This window comes from Phaenicophaeus curvirostris, chromosome 7, assembly GCF_032191515.1.
Source record: "Phaenicophaeus curvirostris isolate KB17595 chromosome 7, BPBGC_Pcur_1.0, whole genome shotgun sequence".
In the NCBI taxonomy this organism is placed as follows: Eukaryota; Metazoa; Chordata; class Aves; order Cuculiformes; family Cuculidae; genus Phaenicophaeus; species Phaenicophaeus curvirostris.
In genome coordinates, this window is record NC_091398.1 from 15,444,743 (window position 1) to 15,461,972 (window position 17,230).

A 17,230-nucleotide genomic window follows, 5' to 3' on the forward strand; every position below is an offset into this window, starting at 1 on the left:
CTGCTCTAGTCATGCTGCTCTGTGGTGGAAGTTGCATGAAGGAAATCTTGCCTTGCTTCTTAAGATCATTCAGCTTTTGCTGGTGTTGAAATTGTCAGCAGTTCTCCAAAATGCTAGTTTAGCATCGTGATGTGCTGTGGAGAATGTAATCTGATAATAGCGAGAGCATATTGCATGCTGTCATATGGCATGTTTCTGAGGATGTGAAATACCTTAATTAATATTAAAATAAAATAACACATTTTAGATGGTTTTAACCTGTATATATTTGCTTTGCAAGAAATCCTTTGTGGCAGTTCGGTCTGAAGGAAAGAGCCCTAACTTGCCTCTTCTGTCTCTAGTTTCACTGCTTCCTATAGGATTACAAATAGATATTTTTTTATTTTAATTTTCTTAGCTGTTCTGTGTGGGACAATATGTAAGCCGCATCAGAGATGCTAAAGGTGAGAGGTTTTCCCACCTGATGGGAGATAAGGCTGCATCACTAGCTTCTCATTAAGTAATCATTGTTTTCTCTAATTAAGTAATTTTTTAAGTTTGAGACAAACTGAGGAGAGAAGGGAGTTGAGCAAAAATAAACATTAGGGGGAAAAAATAGCGCAGTTAATTTTCAACAAAATCTTGAGTAGAAAATGGAAATAAATGTAGAAAATGGAAATAAAAAAAGGCTTAGGTGAGAAACTTTGTTCTCTTAGAGCTGGAAGATACTTTTCTTTCAGGCAAGCCTGTCTTCAGGAAAGCTTTATGATGACAAGCATTGCTTCAATTCAAACCATCTGCAGGCCTGCTGAGCCTCGGCGACAGCACGAGCTAGATTCTCCATGTAACACTTGTCACTCCAAGGGCAGCAGCTCCAGACCCTACCATGCAGCTCTTGGGTCACCAGCTGGATCATAGTACCCGGCTGCTTAGTGCCTTACTACTTACAAAAATGCTAGTATTTATTGTACTATTATGCCCATATTAACCTTCATAACAATTAAATGTATTGGGTAGAAAGGTTTCTTTGCTTTTTTTCCCCCCGACTTGTATTAGTTTTTTATTTAAAAAATTATCCTACATAAAGTGGCTGTGGTTTGCTTTGAGAATTTAACATTTTTCACAGATTTGTTGAGAAAAATATTTGAATTTAACCAATTTTAAATCCTCTTTAATAGATTTTTTTTGATTGAAAGGGGTTTTTTTGTGCTTATGCCATGACTCTGCCTATATGTTATGATGCATTCCTTAGGGTACCACAGTTTGACTGTTCAAGTGTTTGTGACGTTTGCTACAGAGTTGTTACTGATGAGCAAGCTGTCTGTGCTTCAAAATGAGTTAGTGTGTAACACAACTTAAAAATGCATTTGAAATGTGCTTCAGTTTGATTCTAATTAAAACAGAATGTCTTTAACATCTTTTCCTCATTGAATATCTGAAGCTAAATCTCCGTGGTATGGTGACATAAGTTCTCAGTTCTAAAACCTGAAAATCCCAGGAGGTTTTGATAAAGTTCTGTTAGAGAAAATGAATTTTCATTAATCTTGAAGGTTTACTTGTCGGATGTCTTGTCAAACTTTATTCTGCCCCTTTGTCTTCTCTTTTTTTTTTTTTTTTTTTCCCCAGAGTTTAGATACAGACAAGCCCGTGGCACCAGTGAAGAGATCACCTCTCCGTCAGGAAACCAATCTTGCCAACTTCTCATATCGCTTCTCCATGTACAATTTGAATGGTTTGTTCAATTGTTCATCTCCTTAAACATTAGTTTAGTAAAAACTCTCTTCCAGATATAAATGAGAACATGGTAAAATGTAGGAGCATTTAAACATGTTTGACTGAAGTGAGAACATGCTTGCCAAAGGCATTGCTTTCTGATAACACAGAATTTTGCGTATCCTAAAGCTGTATATTTTTTTTTTATAGGATCTGGTATCTGATAATTGTAGTCCAGTGTACAGAAATATATGTTCTGGAAGGTGATTTCATGAAAGTATGAATTTATGTATATCTGTTAAGCAGGAATAAAGAGCATCTTGCTTCATGGGACAGGATGTGGGAATATAGCTACAGAATGCTTTCATGTTAAACAAAAATCCGGGTTTTCCTTGTCTTTAAATAGCTTCTCTGGTTGTAATACAGGAAGTCTTCACTTAAAAGGTTGAGTATGTGTATAGTATTTTGTGGGGTTTTTTAAAGCAGTGTCACATACCTTGCATTGCTTTAGCAGAAAATGCATAGCAAAACTCCTACACTTTTTTTTGAAAGTTGAAGCATGATATTATACAAATGTATTTTTAGGTTCTGTTAACAGGATCTAACATTCATAGATTGTCTGCCAGCGAATGTATTTGACCTAAATAGTTGGGTTTTTTAACTGCCCTTAGACCAGTCAAGAGTAGTAGCGCAATTAAAGTTGTGCTTAGTTAGCAGAGATGGGAAAAGAAAATACCACTTATTTTATTCCCTTATCCTAACTGTTAAATTTGATAGTGCAAAGTTGAAGAGTTTTGCAGACTAATTAATTAACTTGTCGTGTACTGAAAACTGTTGTTTGTTGCAGAAGCCCTGAATCAGGGGGAGGCTGTGGATCTAGATGCCCTCATGGCTGATCTCTGTTCCATAGAACAGGAGCTCAGCAGCATTGGGTCTCATTCAGCAAACAATGCTGCAGTGAAACGCCTTGCCGCAGAACCCAAAGCTCCAAAACCACCTGCTAGCCGACCTTCTGCTAAGCACAGCAGCATGAAAGGAATGTCCTCCTCATCTGGTAAGGTGTCTAAACCGTCACATGCCAACGTATCTTTGGATGACATCACTGCACAGTTAGAGAAGGCCTCTTTGAGCATGGATGAGGCAGCCCAACAGTCTGTTGCAGAAGACACCAAACCAGTAGTTAGTGCTCAGCACAGGAGGACAGCATCTGCTGGCACAGTGAGTGATGCTGAGGTGCGCTCAATCAGTAACTCGTCCCGTTCCAGCATAACTTCTGCAGCTTCCAGCATGGACTCCTTGGATATCGATAAGGTGACGAGGCCTCAGGAACTGGACTTAACATCACAAGGGCAACCAGTCACTGAGGTAGAGTGTCATTAATTCAAGATTTTTATTGTTTGGTTAGGATTTTTTCTTGAAATTCTTTTTACTATCCACTCCTTCCCCATCTTTCGTGATGACACTTCTAGCTAAAAGTCTTCTGTGTACTTGGGTTGATTAAAGATTAAGATTGCTTTTGCATGGACTAGACACGATGTGGCTACTTCTTTCTCTGTTTTTGTTTCTGTCTGCAAGGAATCTTTTTAAAGAATGTGTACTGCTATTTATTTTTGTTAGGGCTTTCCCCATCTCTTCCTCCTCCTAAACCAGTCATGGGTTTTAGTGCTTCATAGTACGCATTTCTGTTGTAAGTAGATATCATCTGTTACTTTTAATTTAAATCTGAGGAGTGCACAGCCGTGGGAAAAAAGAAAATAAAACTGATGAGGACATTCCTGTTTCAGTAAACTTAATGCCTGAAAGCATAGAGCAGTTTGAGTGCCTATCTGGAGCTATACTATACCAGTAATTTGCTGCTAATTAATATTTTTGCTCAATGTATGACAGGGAGAGCTCTGAAGTAGTGCACATTACAAACAACTGGGCTAGAATGCAGCAACAGCAGATGTTCATTTGGAATTTTGGTGCCTTGGTGCTGCTTAATCAGAGAGGAATCTTATCAGTAAAATCACAGCCAGTTTGGGCTACCTTGGAAGGGCTGGTGTCCTGGATGAGGAAATGGGAGAAATGTTCTGGTGAATTTGAACAACTTAAATGAGAAGCTGTCTGGTAGCAATATTCTCCAAAACAGAAATCTGGTAGTCGTACTACTAAATCAGTCAGTTGTACTAATATACATGTTCTCTTCTATGGGCAAAAACTGGAACAAGCTGAGTTTACTCTAATCAATAATTAACACTGATTTGAATGAGCTGTGCTGAAAGCATGCCTCTACCCATCTGCAGCAAAAATTCATCTGATGTGGAGAATGAATGATGTAGGCTTGTCAGTCTAATGATCAACTCCTTGAGTTCGCGCTTAGATTTAAATCTTTATTTAAAATGGTGAGTAATGAATGTGTGACAGTTTAGGTAAACTTTCTCTTTGAATAAGAAGTTGGTATACAGTATTTTTATTCATATTGACTGAGGCAAAACAGGTAGATAGAAAAGTATATAGGAATGTGTCCTTTTCTCTTTGGAAAGTGAAAATGCAAACATTTATATTATTGCTGTAGGCCTAAGAGTTGGAGCCCGCCTGTGACAATCATTGATTATGTTGTTAGTTGCTTGGCAATCATTTTCTCTGTGTAGTATAACAAGGTTTATTTTTGTTTTTTCAATCTTTCTTATTCTTGCTGAAATTTCCCCTTCCCTCTTTTTTTAATGTGGAAAGTTAGGCAATATTGCATTTTTATCTCTCCTTAGGCTAAATTGCTTCTGTAACTTGCTGTTGTGGCTTAGCCCTGGCCTGGGTGAAACCAAGCAGCTGCAACCAAGCAATTGGGCTCCCAAATCCCTCCCTCCCCACCCCAAGGGACAGGGAAAAGGGAAAAGAAAATGGGACAAATGAGACTTGTGGGTTGGAATCTAAAACTACGGCTTTAATGAAATAATAGTATTAATAATGATGAAAATAATTAGGAAGTAATAATACATATATATGAATATATGAGTTTGCGCCCACACCCCACCCACTGATACCCATACGTCACCACAAATACTGCAGAGCAGACTCCATGGCTGGGCTCAGGAACTGGGTTCAGGAACGCACGGATCCAGGATCAGGAGCAAACAGACAGATGAGGTCCTCACTGTACGTTGGTCATCATAGAAGAGAGCAAGTCCCATGTGATCTCTCATTTTTATACCAAGTATGGTGTGTATGGGATGGAATACTCTGTTGGTCAGTTTGGGGTCACCTGTCTTGTCCTGCAGGTGCAGTGACCCCTTTTCCACCAGTTTGAGGATGGCCTTGGTTTCTATAGGAATAAGTCTGAGCAATGGCCTTTCTGCATACCAGTGTCCCATGTTATCACTGCTAGAGAGAAACTGTCTGAAAAAACATGCAGTTAACTTTTCAGAAAATGAAGTTACTTACATGAGACTTAGAGTCAGAAAACTGACTCTAATTTAGTTCAAACCATAGCACTTACATAGCACAAGAACAACTTGAATTTTGCATTTCTTAATTTTTTAAAATGCAAGATGTTTTCTGCAGTTGCTTTTGTAGGTCTCCCTCTAGATCATGGGCACTCTTTCTTCAGGAGTGATATGCTTGAGGCATCAGTAGATTGCCCTTGTCTCCCGGATTTTTCAATTCTTCATGTGGTTTGAGTAATCAATGAACCACCTGCTGCGCTTCAGTAAGTTGATGTTGGTAAATCAAGAGATAGAGATCAAGAAGTTGCTTTGCCTTCACAAAAAGCTTGTGTATATTGTTGCAAGTGTTGTAGTTGCTTTTGTGGATGCTTTCTGAGCTCTTAGCTACTGCATGCAAGGCTCAAAATTGCCCGCAAAAGCCTTTCTAACAAAGACATATGAGAGCTGCAATTGTAAACCCAATGATTGCTTCTCATAAGAGTGTGGCTACTGTTTCTCTGTCCAGATAAGTTGATAGGAATGATTCCTTTGAAGAAGGTAACCAGAAAGTGTTTGTAATTTGAGAGCTGAATTCTGTTCTCGAGAGCAGAAACCTCTACGCTTATTAACAATGCCGCTTTGGTTTTGCCCTATCTGTTCTTTTTAATTTTAGTAGCCTGAAGATGATGTTCGGCTCTGAGAAATTTTTCCCCACTGGCTGCAGAACTGATATTTGACTTCTCAGTATTAAAACTGTTGTGTGATGGGAGGCAACTTCTTACTGTGAAACAACTCTTTCCTTTCTCATCACTGATGAAAGGAAAAGGGGAATCACATTTGTCTTAAGTTTGTGACAGATTCTGTGGTGGTGGTGGTTAAATTAAATTCATCTTATTAATGAGCAGAAACCCATGGATTCTTTGGTAGAATCATTGGGTACTAACAGTGGAGTTTATTTCCTTTTTTATTCATTTAGTGCCTGAGAACTACTGTTTAGGTTTATTAATCTTCATGGCTAGATTGTGAACTAGAACGCCTTTTCCTAGAATGGCCGAATTCTACCTTCCCACCCACACAGTTGACTCAGTAGTTTGTTTCTAATAGGGGACATCCCTCTGAGGAGCGGCCTTTGAAGAGGACTGTGTGCTCATGTAGGAAAAAAAAAGCCCAAAACTGTTTTTATGCAGAATTTGGGAAAGGCTATCACTTCATGGCCATAGCAGATCTCTTTGGAGATTTGTTATTCTCACATAGTGCTTTAAGTTAGGTCTTTTCTTTTCACCTGTCTTCCTTGGGACTCTGTAGTTGAGCTGACCTTTAAAAATTTTCTTTGCTGCTATGGCTCTTATGAAAGAGGTCAGTGACTTGGCAGCTCTGCCCTTTTGACCGAGCCTTTTGGTTCTCTCTAGGCAGTATAGAGACTCTAAAAAGTCATCCTTTCCTCCACAGTTTACTTTTATTGGTATTACAAGAGGAAGAGTACAATATTAAGTAAAAATGGAAGACTGTTTTGATAGGAGGAAACGCTGGTCTGAAAAAGAGAATTAAGCTTTGCGGTTATCACACACCTGGAAAGGTAGGCAAATCCTGTAAACACTGCTGTGCATTGGCCACTGAAAGCGTGTATGGTCTAGAATACTTTGTGACTGATAATGGTGACAGAACTTATAGAAAGAGGCTGAAATTCCATAGCCACTAAAAATGGGAGGACATGACTTTCCTCCCTTCCTTCCTTCCTCCCTTCCTTCCCCAAAGCTCTTATTTATACTGCCTCATCTCATCCCTCTTCCCAGCTTTGGCTGTTCCTGATACTCAACACACTGAAGTTTACCATTTTTTCTGCAGCTCATTCTGGGTTATTTGGGCAAGTTACATAGGCTCAAGGGAGTATGATGTGTGCTTATGCAGAGTAGGACAATTGTAGCCAAGAACTGGAGGGGGGAGGGGAGGGCAGGAATATAGACCCGTTGGTGATAAGGGATTAGTCACATTTTATTGCCCAAGCAATTGGACAGGCACCTTAGTGTTGTCATCTTCCTTCTAGAAGTCTGTGCTGCAGGACCTTCCTGGGACAGAAGATACATCAGCATCATGACAGATAATAACCTTTGGTGGTCCTACTGGCCAGGACCATCTTTGTTCTCATTCTGAATTTGTATCTATGCCGCTTTCGGGAGAGTTGACTGGAATTCCCAGAGTTTTGTGTGAAATCACAGTTTTATTTGTTGTCATTGTGATTTGTTTAATTTTCTTCCTTTCATAGCAATTCTTAACACGGTCTCTTTGGACTATCTCTATGGACATTAAAACAACAGTCTTTGAAGATATTATATTCTAGCGATCTCATCTTGGCAGTACTGAGTGTCATTTGTCTGCACTTAAATCTTGTCCTCCATCTTTTCTTATTCAGCAATGCTTAGAGGAGTTGTTTCTACTCCAAACCCCAAGGATTTTTGCTAAATTGAAATTTTTCTTTCACTAAATTATTTCCCAAATCCATGCTTGAACTGTATTCTTACTTAAATTGGTAGATTACTTTATCTTCTGTGCTTTTAGTTGTGTAATGAGTGGCATACACTCTAAATCTTGATTTCTGTGTGGGATACTTTACTTGAATGTAGACGGAGTGAGTGATGTAATAGCATGAGTAAAGGCAGGGGAAGTGATGACTAACTTGTCCCTTCCACCCACCCATATTACCTTTTTCCCTTCTTTCGATTCCTCTGCCACTAAGAAATTGTTTCTATTTTCAGTGAGCTGTGCCAGAGCAATAGGAGAAAAAAGTACTGGAGAGAGAATAGAGAATTGTGTTGAGATCACATAGTTAGTTATGTCTGACCGGTGAAAGGATCCATTCCTGGGCAGTCATAGTTACTGCCCCACATGTACTCGGTGAAGAGGTTGCAGATAAGTGTGAAGTTCACGAGCTGGTCTGGCCCAGTACAGCATCACCCCCTCCTCTCAGCATGTTGGAGTTTTGTCTGTAACCCAGTTTGCACGGCTGAGAGATTCTGACTTACATACCAACATATTGTGTCATTTACCAGTTGATAATGCTGTGTGTTGGGTTTTGTGTTTGTTAGTTTGGTTTTACTTGAACTCAGTCTGCAAATGGTGACAATCATGACAGGGGACTGCCACTGAATTTAAAATTGCAGGTTCTTTGCCTTACTTGGCAGAGAAGGCGGTGTATAAACTTTTAACATTTCTATTAGGGAAGTCAATGGAGCTTTAAGGGTATGATAGTTTGTAATGGTTGCAATGTAAGCTCAGCACACAAAGATAATCTCTATTGGCTAATAACTCCTGTGGGATAAGGTGGAAAACTTGAAAAGGGCATAAGGAAACACAATCTTTGTGCCCATGGAAATTCTGTTTTTATTCTTGTATGAACATGTCACTGAAATAATACTTGCTGTGCAGTAGCATAACACAGAAGCTTTTCTACCCTTTAAATATTACTGTACGTCATGTTATATGTGTCTTTACTAAATGGTACATTGTATGAAAATGCGATTAACTGTTTCTGTGTGCAGAGAAATAAATCCATAATATATATGGTCTTTGGTAGTCAACAGTATCTTAAAATAGAGTTGGATTGCTGAACCTCACATGCTTTTTGTAGATGATAGGTGTGGTCTGTTTTAGCTCTTGGAGGACTAGAGCGTTATTGGCTCTTGTATTTTGGAAGCTTAAGGTTTGAGTAGTTTTCCATATGTTCTGTGTTTTGTGTGGTTAGCAGATGCTAAGGATGTTAGTCTCCAGTTTGAGAGTAGTCACAGATATGCAACAAACAAGGCATGGCAGACATTTGTTTGTGTTTATTCTAAAGACAAAAAAAATAAATTATTTTCGTTTTCTGCCAGTTCTGCTATGTTTTTAGTTTTATACGCAAAGTGTATTCTGGAGTGTTTCCAGTTATCCTTTTCCGAAGCTGAAAATAGTCAATGGAAAGACTTAATTTGAAACACAATTAGACCATCTCTTCCTCTTTTTTTTTTTTTTCCAAACATTAGTCACAAAGTATTTTTTAATAAGTCAGCAGTAAAGGAAAACTGTGCATGTCTATCACCTTGAAGCATTACTTTGGCTTCCAGTTTTGTTGGCATACAAAATGTGAGCCATCTAGTTTTGAAATGTTCTTGAAATGCGTGTAAAATGACTCTTCACTTGTCAGGTTTTTCAGAGGCTTTCAAAGCATCCTCTGAGATAAACGTATCAGTATATGAAATATAAACAATACTTATGTATTTTGGTAATCAGTTGTGCTTGGCTTTTCATCATGAAGTTTATGCATGACAGTAAAGCAGTTTTCATCATATGATGCACTAGAACCCAATCATTACTAATATATTCTTCTCAATACCTGCAAGATTAGCACCTAGTTTTTTCTTTCACGTTATATTTATGGAATCTGCAAAACACGTGATAGGAAGGGGCTTTTTTTTTTTGTAAGAATTTTGAATTGGAATCCAAGGGAGACATTCAAAAATTTTCAAGTACTGCATGTGCATGGAATGGTAGTTATTAAAAATTGGAGTATATGAATTTACCCTAAGTGAAAAGAAAATGAGGACCTAAACATTTACCTTATATTGGTAAATCTTGATTCTCCCATCAGCATATTAGACTTATTTAAATGATATTAGTTTAAAATTTACCCTGTGACTTTTTTGAACATAGGAGGTTACCAGCTACGGTGTAGCAGCAATGGTGAGAATGTATTTATCTTCTGAGATAGCCTGTCAGCTTTACCTCCCACAGATGAATAAGCTTACAAGTTCCCTCCCTGGAAGGAACAGGAAAATGGACAGTACGATACATGTCTTTTTTTTTTTGACACAGCTGGCTGGCAGAGCTGGTAACAACTACAAAATTACAGTTATATTTTTTAACCTTAAGTATGAACACTAAAAGCATTGTCTTTGCCTGAGCTCTGTGAAACTGAAGTCTTTGGTGGACAAGCAACTGGATGATTCATTCTGCTATCCCAAATGCATTTAGCTACAGTTAAAACTGCTTCTTCAGAAAAGTTCCTGGTAGCCCATTGCACAGTGAGCTGACTGTCTCCAAAAGTGTCATGCAGTGTCAGAACCTACCTGCGGCGTCCTTGTCCTTTCTCCCGTTGTGTTCTTCTGGAGACACCGGCACTTGATGGTTTTTATTCTGTAGCTGTTCTGACTTTTTCAGATGAAGGCACAGGGTTCAGGGTTCATCAGCCTTCACTTTCTAGTTGCAGTGGTAGTCAGCTGAGCTGATATTCACTTAAAATGATTAGTCTGCTGTGTGTGTGTATGTACATGTGCTGTTTTGGTCAGTAATGCTAGAAAAATACTTGTGTTTATGATGGGATTTCCTGAGGAAAGAAATATATTACTGATACTGACAAGCTGAGAAAAAGGTCACTCAGAGGTTGGAACTCTTACTAGTTTCATCTGCAAGAGCCAAAATACCATAGATCAATGGCCAGGTAATCCTAGGCAACATACCTCTTGGAGGAAGCAGTCTTGGACCAGGCCACTAGACCTGAGTTGAGAAATGAGAATTCCTGCCTTATGATGTTACCAGATCTTGTGAAAAGCACCGGAGAGAGTTGTATGATTTGATTGCAGCTTCCAGTGAAGTTATCACTCTACAATTTGTGATTAATTAATGGAGCTTTTAAAACAGCCAGTTTCTTTGTAGGTACACCAGTCCACTTAAAACCAAGACAAATTCCTTTACTTTTTCTGCAACATCTACATCTGTAGGAAATTAGCAACAGATTACTTGTTTGTCTTCAGGTTGCCAAAAATCAAATTTGGAACAGATGACAAAAATTAAGAACACAGCAGCTGATTATGGAATATTAAAGTCTTAAGAGGAGAAAAGAATTTATGCAGTTTTCTTCAGCTGCGTGCACTTAACTTACAGGATGAAAACTAGAGTTTCTCAGGTTTGTAAAGGAGTTTGAACCCAGAAAATGATGCTTACTGTTCCCAAGAAACAGCGGAGAACTGACCTATGAGCTTTGTCAGTTTTGCGCATGCAGATTAGTGTTTAATCTGTTACAGTACAATAAAAATTGTTTGCAAATACAAATTTACAGCCTTGGTTATAGTTTTTCGTTGGACATTTGCTAGTCTCACGTTCGTAGAAGTTACTCAAGACTTTAGACCATCCTCATCAGTGGTTTGCTTTTCAAATGTGAAGGCATAACTTCTTTCATATGGCTTATTTGCTTTTAGCCAAAAAGGTAGATTTGTGACTTCTAACACCCCCACTGTGTGTACCCGTTCTTGTCTAGTGACTGATCTTTGGATGATTAGATGTCTACAGTCATATTTTTAGGACTCGTTCATCGTTTAGAAGTCAATACATATAAGCAAATGTTACTTAATACGGTTATTACTTGGTGTAAAAGGCAGCAGACTCAAACAAAGCCAATTAAAGCTAAGCATATTCTTGTTCCTTAGATTTCTTAGCTGCTTTGATGTCTTGTTTTCTGTGCTGCAGTTAGAGCCCTTCACAGGATAAAGTACCTGATGATAATCATTCTCTGATGTTTTTACGGATGAATAAGTCTTCCTTAAGCCTGTGGTTTCTTTCCTTCTTCAGTCTTCCACTTAATTAATCTCTTTCCAAAATGGTTGAATGTGATCTGTTGTTCTGTGAAATTAAACTCTTATTTATTTTTTTCTTTCCTGTTACATTTTTCTTTGGGGAAATTCTACTGCTTGAACCTTCCTCCTTGCAGACAGACTTCATTTGGGTTTTCGTGTTTCGTTTGTTAGTTTAGCTCCATGGTGCTGAAGGGGGCAGTCTTGCTCCGTCTTGAATTGGCACTAGTCTGTGTAGCTGCTTAGTGATTTGGATCAGCTTGTGGTCTCTGAAAAATAGTCCTGAATTAGTCGTTCATTGATCCACTGGACCACGTGGTCAAAAATCACTTTTGTCCACATAAGAGATGTGAGAGCACGTGGTTGCCGGAAGGTCAGGACTGCCTCTTCCTTGTGGCAGTTTAGTCTTAAATTTCTTAAAACTTGTAGTGAAACTAAGCTTGAACTGCAGTTTTTACTAGTTTTTGCGGTTCTTCCTGTCCCTGCTAAGGACAGAACTAGTATCCAACACGGATGCATCACAATCTGACCTGGGAAGTGCATGGACTAGTGAACAGTGCACCTAATGCACACTGTGCAGTGATTTCTTAACACATCTGTGGACGATTTGGATTTCTTAAATTGCAACAAATTTAAATTTCTGATTATTGTGTGTTTGTTTGTTGTGGGTTTTTTTTGAAAAGTTGTGAAGTTGAATACTTAAGAGTTAGGAAATTCCAGTTGCTTGTAGTGAAATGGAATTGTCTGTTCCAGGAGGAGGGTTGACCACTTGGGAGAACAGAGTAATAGCTCCAGATTCTCCCTTCCCATGTCTGGCTCCAATATGCTCTGCAGCAGCCAGGCACTGCAGTCTCAGGAAGGCTGCTGTACTCCCCCACCATGGAACCAAACATTCTCAAACTTGGCCGGTCTTTTGTTCAAGGTTAGTGTGTGCAGTCCGTTGGAAGGGCTGGGCAGCAATCTGTGAGAGGATGCAGCTTTGAGATTTTTCAATTGTGATGCTCCAGACTTTACTGTGAATTGATGGACTACAGATTTAATTCTAAAGGCTAAGACAAATTTGGGTGACTCCCTATGGGATATTACAAAGCAAGTCTTTGTGGATGCCCCTGCCAGTGATGTATTTCATGGTCAGAGTTCTGAAGTTTTTAAAAACAGGTATATTTTAAATGAGATACACCTTCCTTTCTTGTCTTGGAAATACTTCATCTAGAGTAAATGACTAATAGTCATCCTATTACAGTAACACTTCCTGGAAAATTTCAGTCTTAGTGGTTATAGGTTGGCAAGATTTTTATAAGCAATTGAAAATATATGGAAGTATCAAGCAGCTCCATTATCTAATGCTGCTGCTTCTGTTTCTAAGTATGTGTTATCCTTTCCGGAGACTTTGAAGCTGTAATCCCTTTTGCATCTGTAAATTTTAACTGTGTAACTCAGTGACCAAAATTAGCATTCCTGAAGCAAATGCTTCTGTACCCTTGAAGGAGAAGGAGCAAGTATTGGATGACATTCTGGAATCTTAAGCCCTCTGCTTTTTAGGAGCATAATATCCAATTATTGTTCCCCTAATTTCCTGCTACCATGAACAGTTTGTCTTGAGCCAAAATGTCTTCCTGTTCATCCCTCCTTCTCTTACTGAAGATTATGGAAGTAGAGAAGTACTTGCTCTACATCTGTTCTTAAATGAATTACAGTAAGAGGGCACTCCGAGATCTAAAATAGTTTGACCAATCTGAAATAAGATAAATCTCTACTAAATAGACATTGTTCTTATATGTACTTAGTAATTGTCTCCAGAGTTATGTTATTTACTGGTATGGAGGAAGTGATGCGGGAAGCAGGATAAGTTTATGTAAAGTAGCAGTAGGGCTTTGTCTCTTTATAGTGATAGAGAATTTAACTCTCACTTATTGGCTTAGTGACTAAGCGGTCATGCAAAGAGAATGTTACCTGGGTTTATTTCTGATTTGTTTCAACAAAGGTTGAAGAAGTATGTAGTGTGTGCCTGTAGATGTTTTACTGCAGTGCTTTTATTTGAGATTACTGTTTCCCCTCTGTACTATGTTCAAAATCATGTTTGTATCCTATCTCCTTTTCCCTTCCCCTAGGAGAGAGCCTGAATCTCCTCTTGTATTGAAGTCATTGCTCATTTGATAATGAGAAATTTGGATAATGGACACTGCAACTTCTTAATCTAGTTTTGTTTCCTATGCTTGCATTAATTGTCATCACTGCTTCTTTCTTCCCCCTTCTGTGCAATAATGAAACCTTTTTTCTTCTCCCTTTACCTTATTCCCCTTTTGTATCCTTCCCTCCCCATTTTCCTATGTTTTTACTGTTTCTGTGGGACATTGCATCTATCAAGCATCCCATTAACTTTCCAGAAGAGGAAGCAGAATTGACTCCTGTAAGTTGTTATTACATGATTATATGGCTTCTGTTTATGCCAATAGTTGTGTCAAATTTGCCTGCAACAGAGAAATCACATTAGAGTTTAATTTGTTAGTACTCTAACAGTGCAGTACGATAACCACGTATGTCATTATGGTCAAGCTTTTTAGTCGTCTTTAAGTTGTTCATTGCCTACTTTCTAGGTATTAATTGGGCAAGGCTATTTAAGATATACTTAATTCTTTTTTCTGAAACATGATTGCTCTTGGCAGTCATAGAATCGTAGAACAGAATAGAATCATAGAATCATTTATGTTGGAAAAGGTGCTTAAGATCATCAAGTCCAACCATTAACCAAGCACTGCCAAGTTCACCACTAAACCATGTCCCCAAGCACCACATCTACATGTCTTTTAAATATCTCCAGGGACTGAGATTCAACCACTTCCCTGGGCAGCCTGTGCTTGACAACCCTTTCTGTCAAGTGATATTTCCAAACATCCAATCAAAACCTCCTCCGGCACTGCTTGAAGCCATTTCCTCTCTTCCTGTCACTTCTTGCTTGGGAGAAGAGACCAGCACCAACCTCACTACAACTTCCTCTCAGGTACTTGTAGAGAGAGATAAGGTCTCCCATCACATTCCTTGTCTTAAGGCTGAACAGTCCCCATTGCAAAGGAAAGGAGGGAATGCATTTTTAATTAGATGTTCATAATTGTGTGTTGTGTACACTTATACGTTCCATATGAATATGTAATCTCAGAGTCTGCGAATAAAAATTTCAGTTCTCCTATCCCACCTTTGTCACCCTTTGGGAGAAACTTACGAAAATTATTTAAACTGTTTTTAATTCTTGAGTTCACTTTTGAAAACTGAAGTCTAAAGGCTTTAGCATGCTAACGTAATTGAAGTGGAACTTGTAATAGTTATCTTGTCAACAAAGTTTGCAAGCACGTAGCTCTCTGTTGGCCACTGCTTGCTCGGTTTCCCTCATTTTAGTTTATTTCTTAAAGACAAGGAGGCTTTTTAAAAAGATTTTTATGGCATTTCCTAACTGTCATATTAAATCCAAAATAGTGGCACAAGAGTGCCACCAGCTGGTTTAATTAGGTGTGTGTGTTAAGTTGCTAAAGACTTTTGCAAGAATTGTGGCAAGGTATTTACATATGCAGGTCCTCAATCTTGTCACTGTTGTGTGGGGTTTTGGCTTTTTCTTTCTTAATGTGCTGAGGTAAGTTCTTCTGTTGTACATATCTTGAGTGAATTATGTCTTTGAACCTACAGGTAATATTTAACCAGAAGGATAAAGAGCATATTTGGCACCTTTCATACTGCTTTGTACTGTTGTTAAACCCTGCATGTACTATGAGTCCTTACCGTAAAATTAGAGGAATTAGATACAAGTCTGTCTCTTAGTGATGCGGTTAAATCTTTCTAAATTTGATTCATTTCTGTACTAATTGATAATCAGTGTGTAACAAGACAAAGGATCAGGGTTTGATATGAAAGTGATTGTCAAGATTTTGCAAAAATATGCAAGTAGAATTGAAGGAATGAGGCAATCTATATAGTGCCTTACCTGTGGTGTGCTGTGGTTGCAAGATGGGCTACACAGCACGCATCCTTCAGAACCTAACTAGGCAGATCAGTTTATCACCTCTTCTAAATGGGTCTTTGCTTCTTAAAATCCACCCAGCGCTTACTGTCTGAAAAAAATTTCATATTTTCAGTAATTCAGGGTTAATTTAGCAATCACGTTTGTTGTGGGTTTTAGTGGGTTTTTGGGGTTTTTTTTCTGGAAACTGACTTTTCATCCTAAGACCCAGAACCTCAAGAATTAAAACAACCCACTGAACTTTCTGTAAAGGAACTGACATGAATAATAGGAGAGAAAATCTTGAGCTTTTGGCCATGCAGAGGAATACTTATCGTTTAAGTATATTGCGAACAGTTATACTCTGAAAATCTGGAAGGTATTTTTATTTTCCGGGTAGTCCATCTGTTCTTTCCTGTTTAGCAAACATAGTTTGTAGGTGTAGGGTTGGTGATGATGGGTGTAAAAGTGTGTCAGCATTGTGAAAACTTTCTGGCATAATTAGCTTTTTTTTATGTTTAAGAGGAGTAGCTTTGGAGTTCTCTGAAACCACTGTGAAATGCAATATCCAGCACCCGGTCCATGAACTTCTGGTATTTAGGCCTGAGGATAATGGATGTTGCATTCCTGTCTTCAAAGAAAGGACATAGGAAATCTTTGAAGTCCAAAACGTAATGTGGAACAAGACTATATTCCTTGTTTTTATAAAAATCAAGTCTAGCTGTTTTTGCTGAGTGAACTACATCTGAAAACTATTTAATTTTTGTCCTAGCTGCATCTAGAACTCTTGCATCTAGAACTCTTAAATGTTAATTTTATTCAAATCTAGTTTTCTCTGTTGTGATTAACCATATCAGCTGAAGTTCTTTATGGAGATGTCAGTAGGTTTATTTATGACCATTTTTGTTAGTTCTGGTATCTTGATCATAATACCCCATTTTTAATGTAAAAATGTTTCTCTAGTTTATTCTTCCATGCACAGCTGCTTTGTTATCCCTTGAAAAAGGTATACACTTCATTTTATAGAACATTAATGTTCTGATTAGCGTATCTTTTCTAGTATTTTGAGGATTTTAAAATTATTATTTGAGCATCCATAGTTTTCAGTGTGACTTGGAATAATTGCTGCTGGGAGTTGTGGTAGAAAACAGTCCAAAACAGTTGTCATTGCAATTTCTACTTGTACTTCTTGCATGAAATGAGTTAAAAATGTTCTTTTCACTATTTTTTTCTTTCTGTGTCTTTGAAGTAAATTGAGTTTCTGGAACTTAGTTCAAAGACTCTTCCATATTATGAGGGAGAGCTAAGGTGTAATTGAATCCTTTTTATGTATTTGTGTGAAAAAGCTGTCCCTAAAAGAAGCGATTTTGTCATGAAAAGAAGCAGAAAGAATATTCAATACCTGATAATAGGCTTCACATTTGTGTTTTTTAGGAAAGAAAGAGTATCTTTAGATGATAAATAACAGACTTAATGAGGTTCAGTTTCTGGCATGGCCAGGGTTACAATTGCAAAGTCATGTAGCATGGTGTACATCCACAGATTCTTCA

General features: G+C 38.2%; 1 protein-coding gene across 3 annotated transcripts in view; it reads left to right on the plus strand.

Moving 5' to 3' along the window:
* The window catches only part of RAPH1 (Ras association (RalGDS/AF-6) and pleckstrin homology domains 1), a 95,974-nt gene that overhangs the window by 36,647 nt on the left and 42,097 nt on the right, over positions 1–17,230 (plus strand). For 2 of the 3 annotated variants that reach the window (XM_069860964.1, XM_069860965.1), the window contains exons 2-3: positions 1,606–1,711; positions 2,540–3,057. In XM_069860964.1, the coding sequence (XP_069717065.1) occupies positions 1,606–1,711; positions 2,540–3,057 (624 nt within the window). Of the gene's footprint in view, positions 1–1,605; positions 1,712–2,539; positions 3,058–14,060; positions 14,103–17,230 lie in introns of all 3 variants that reach the window. The other variant, XM_069860963.1, reaches the window with a different exon arrangement.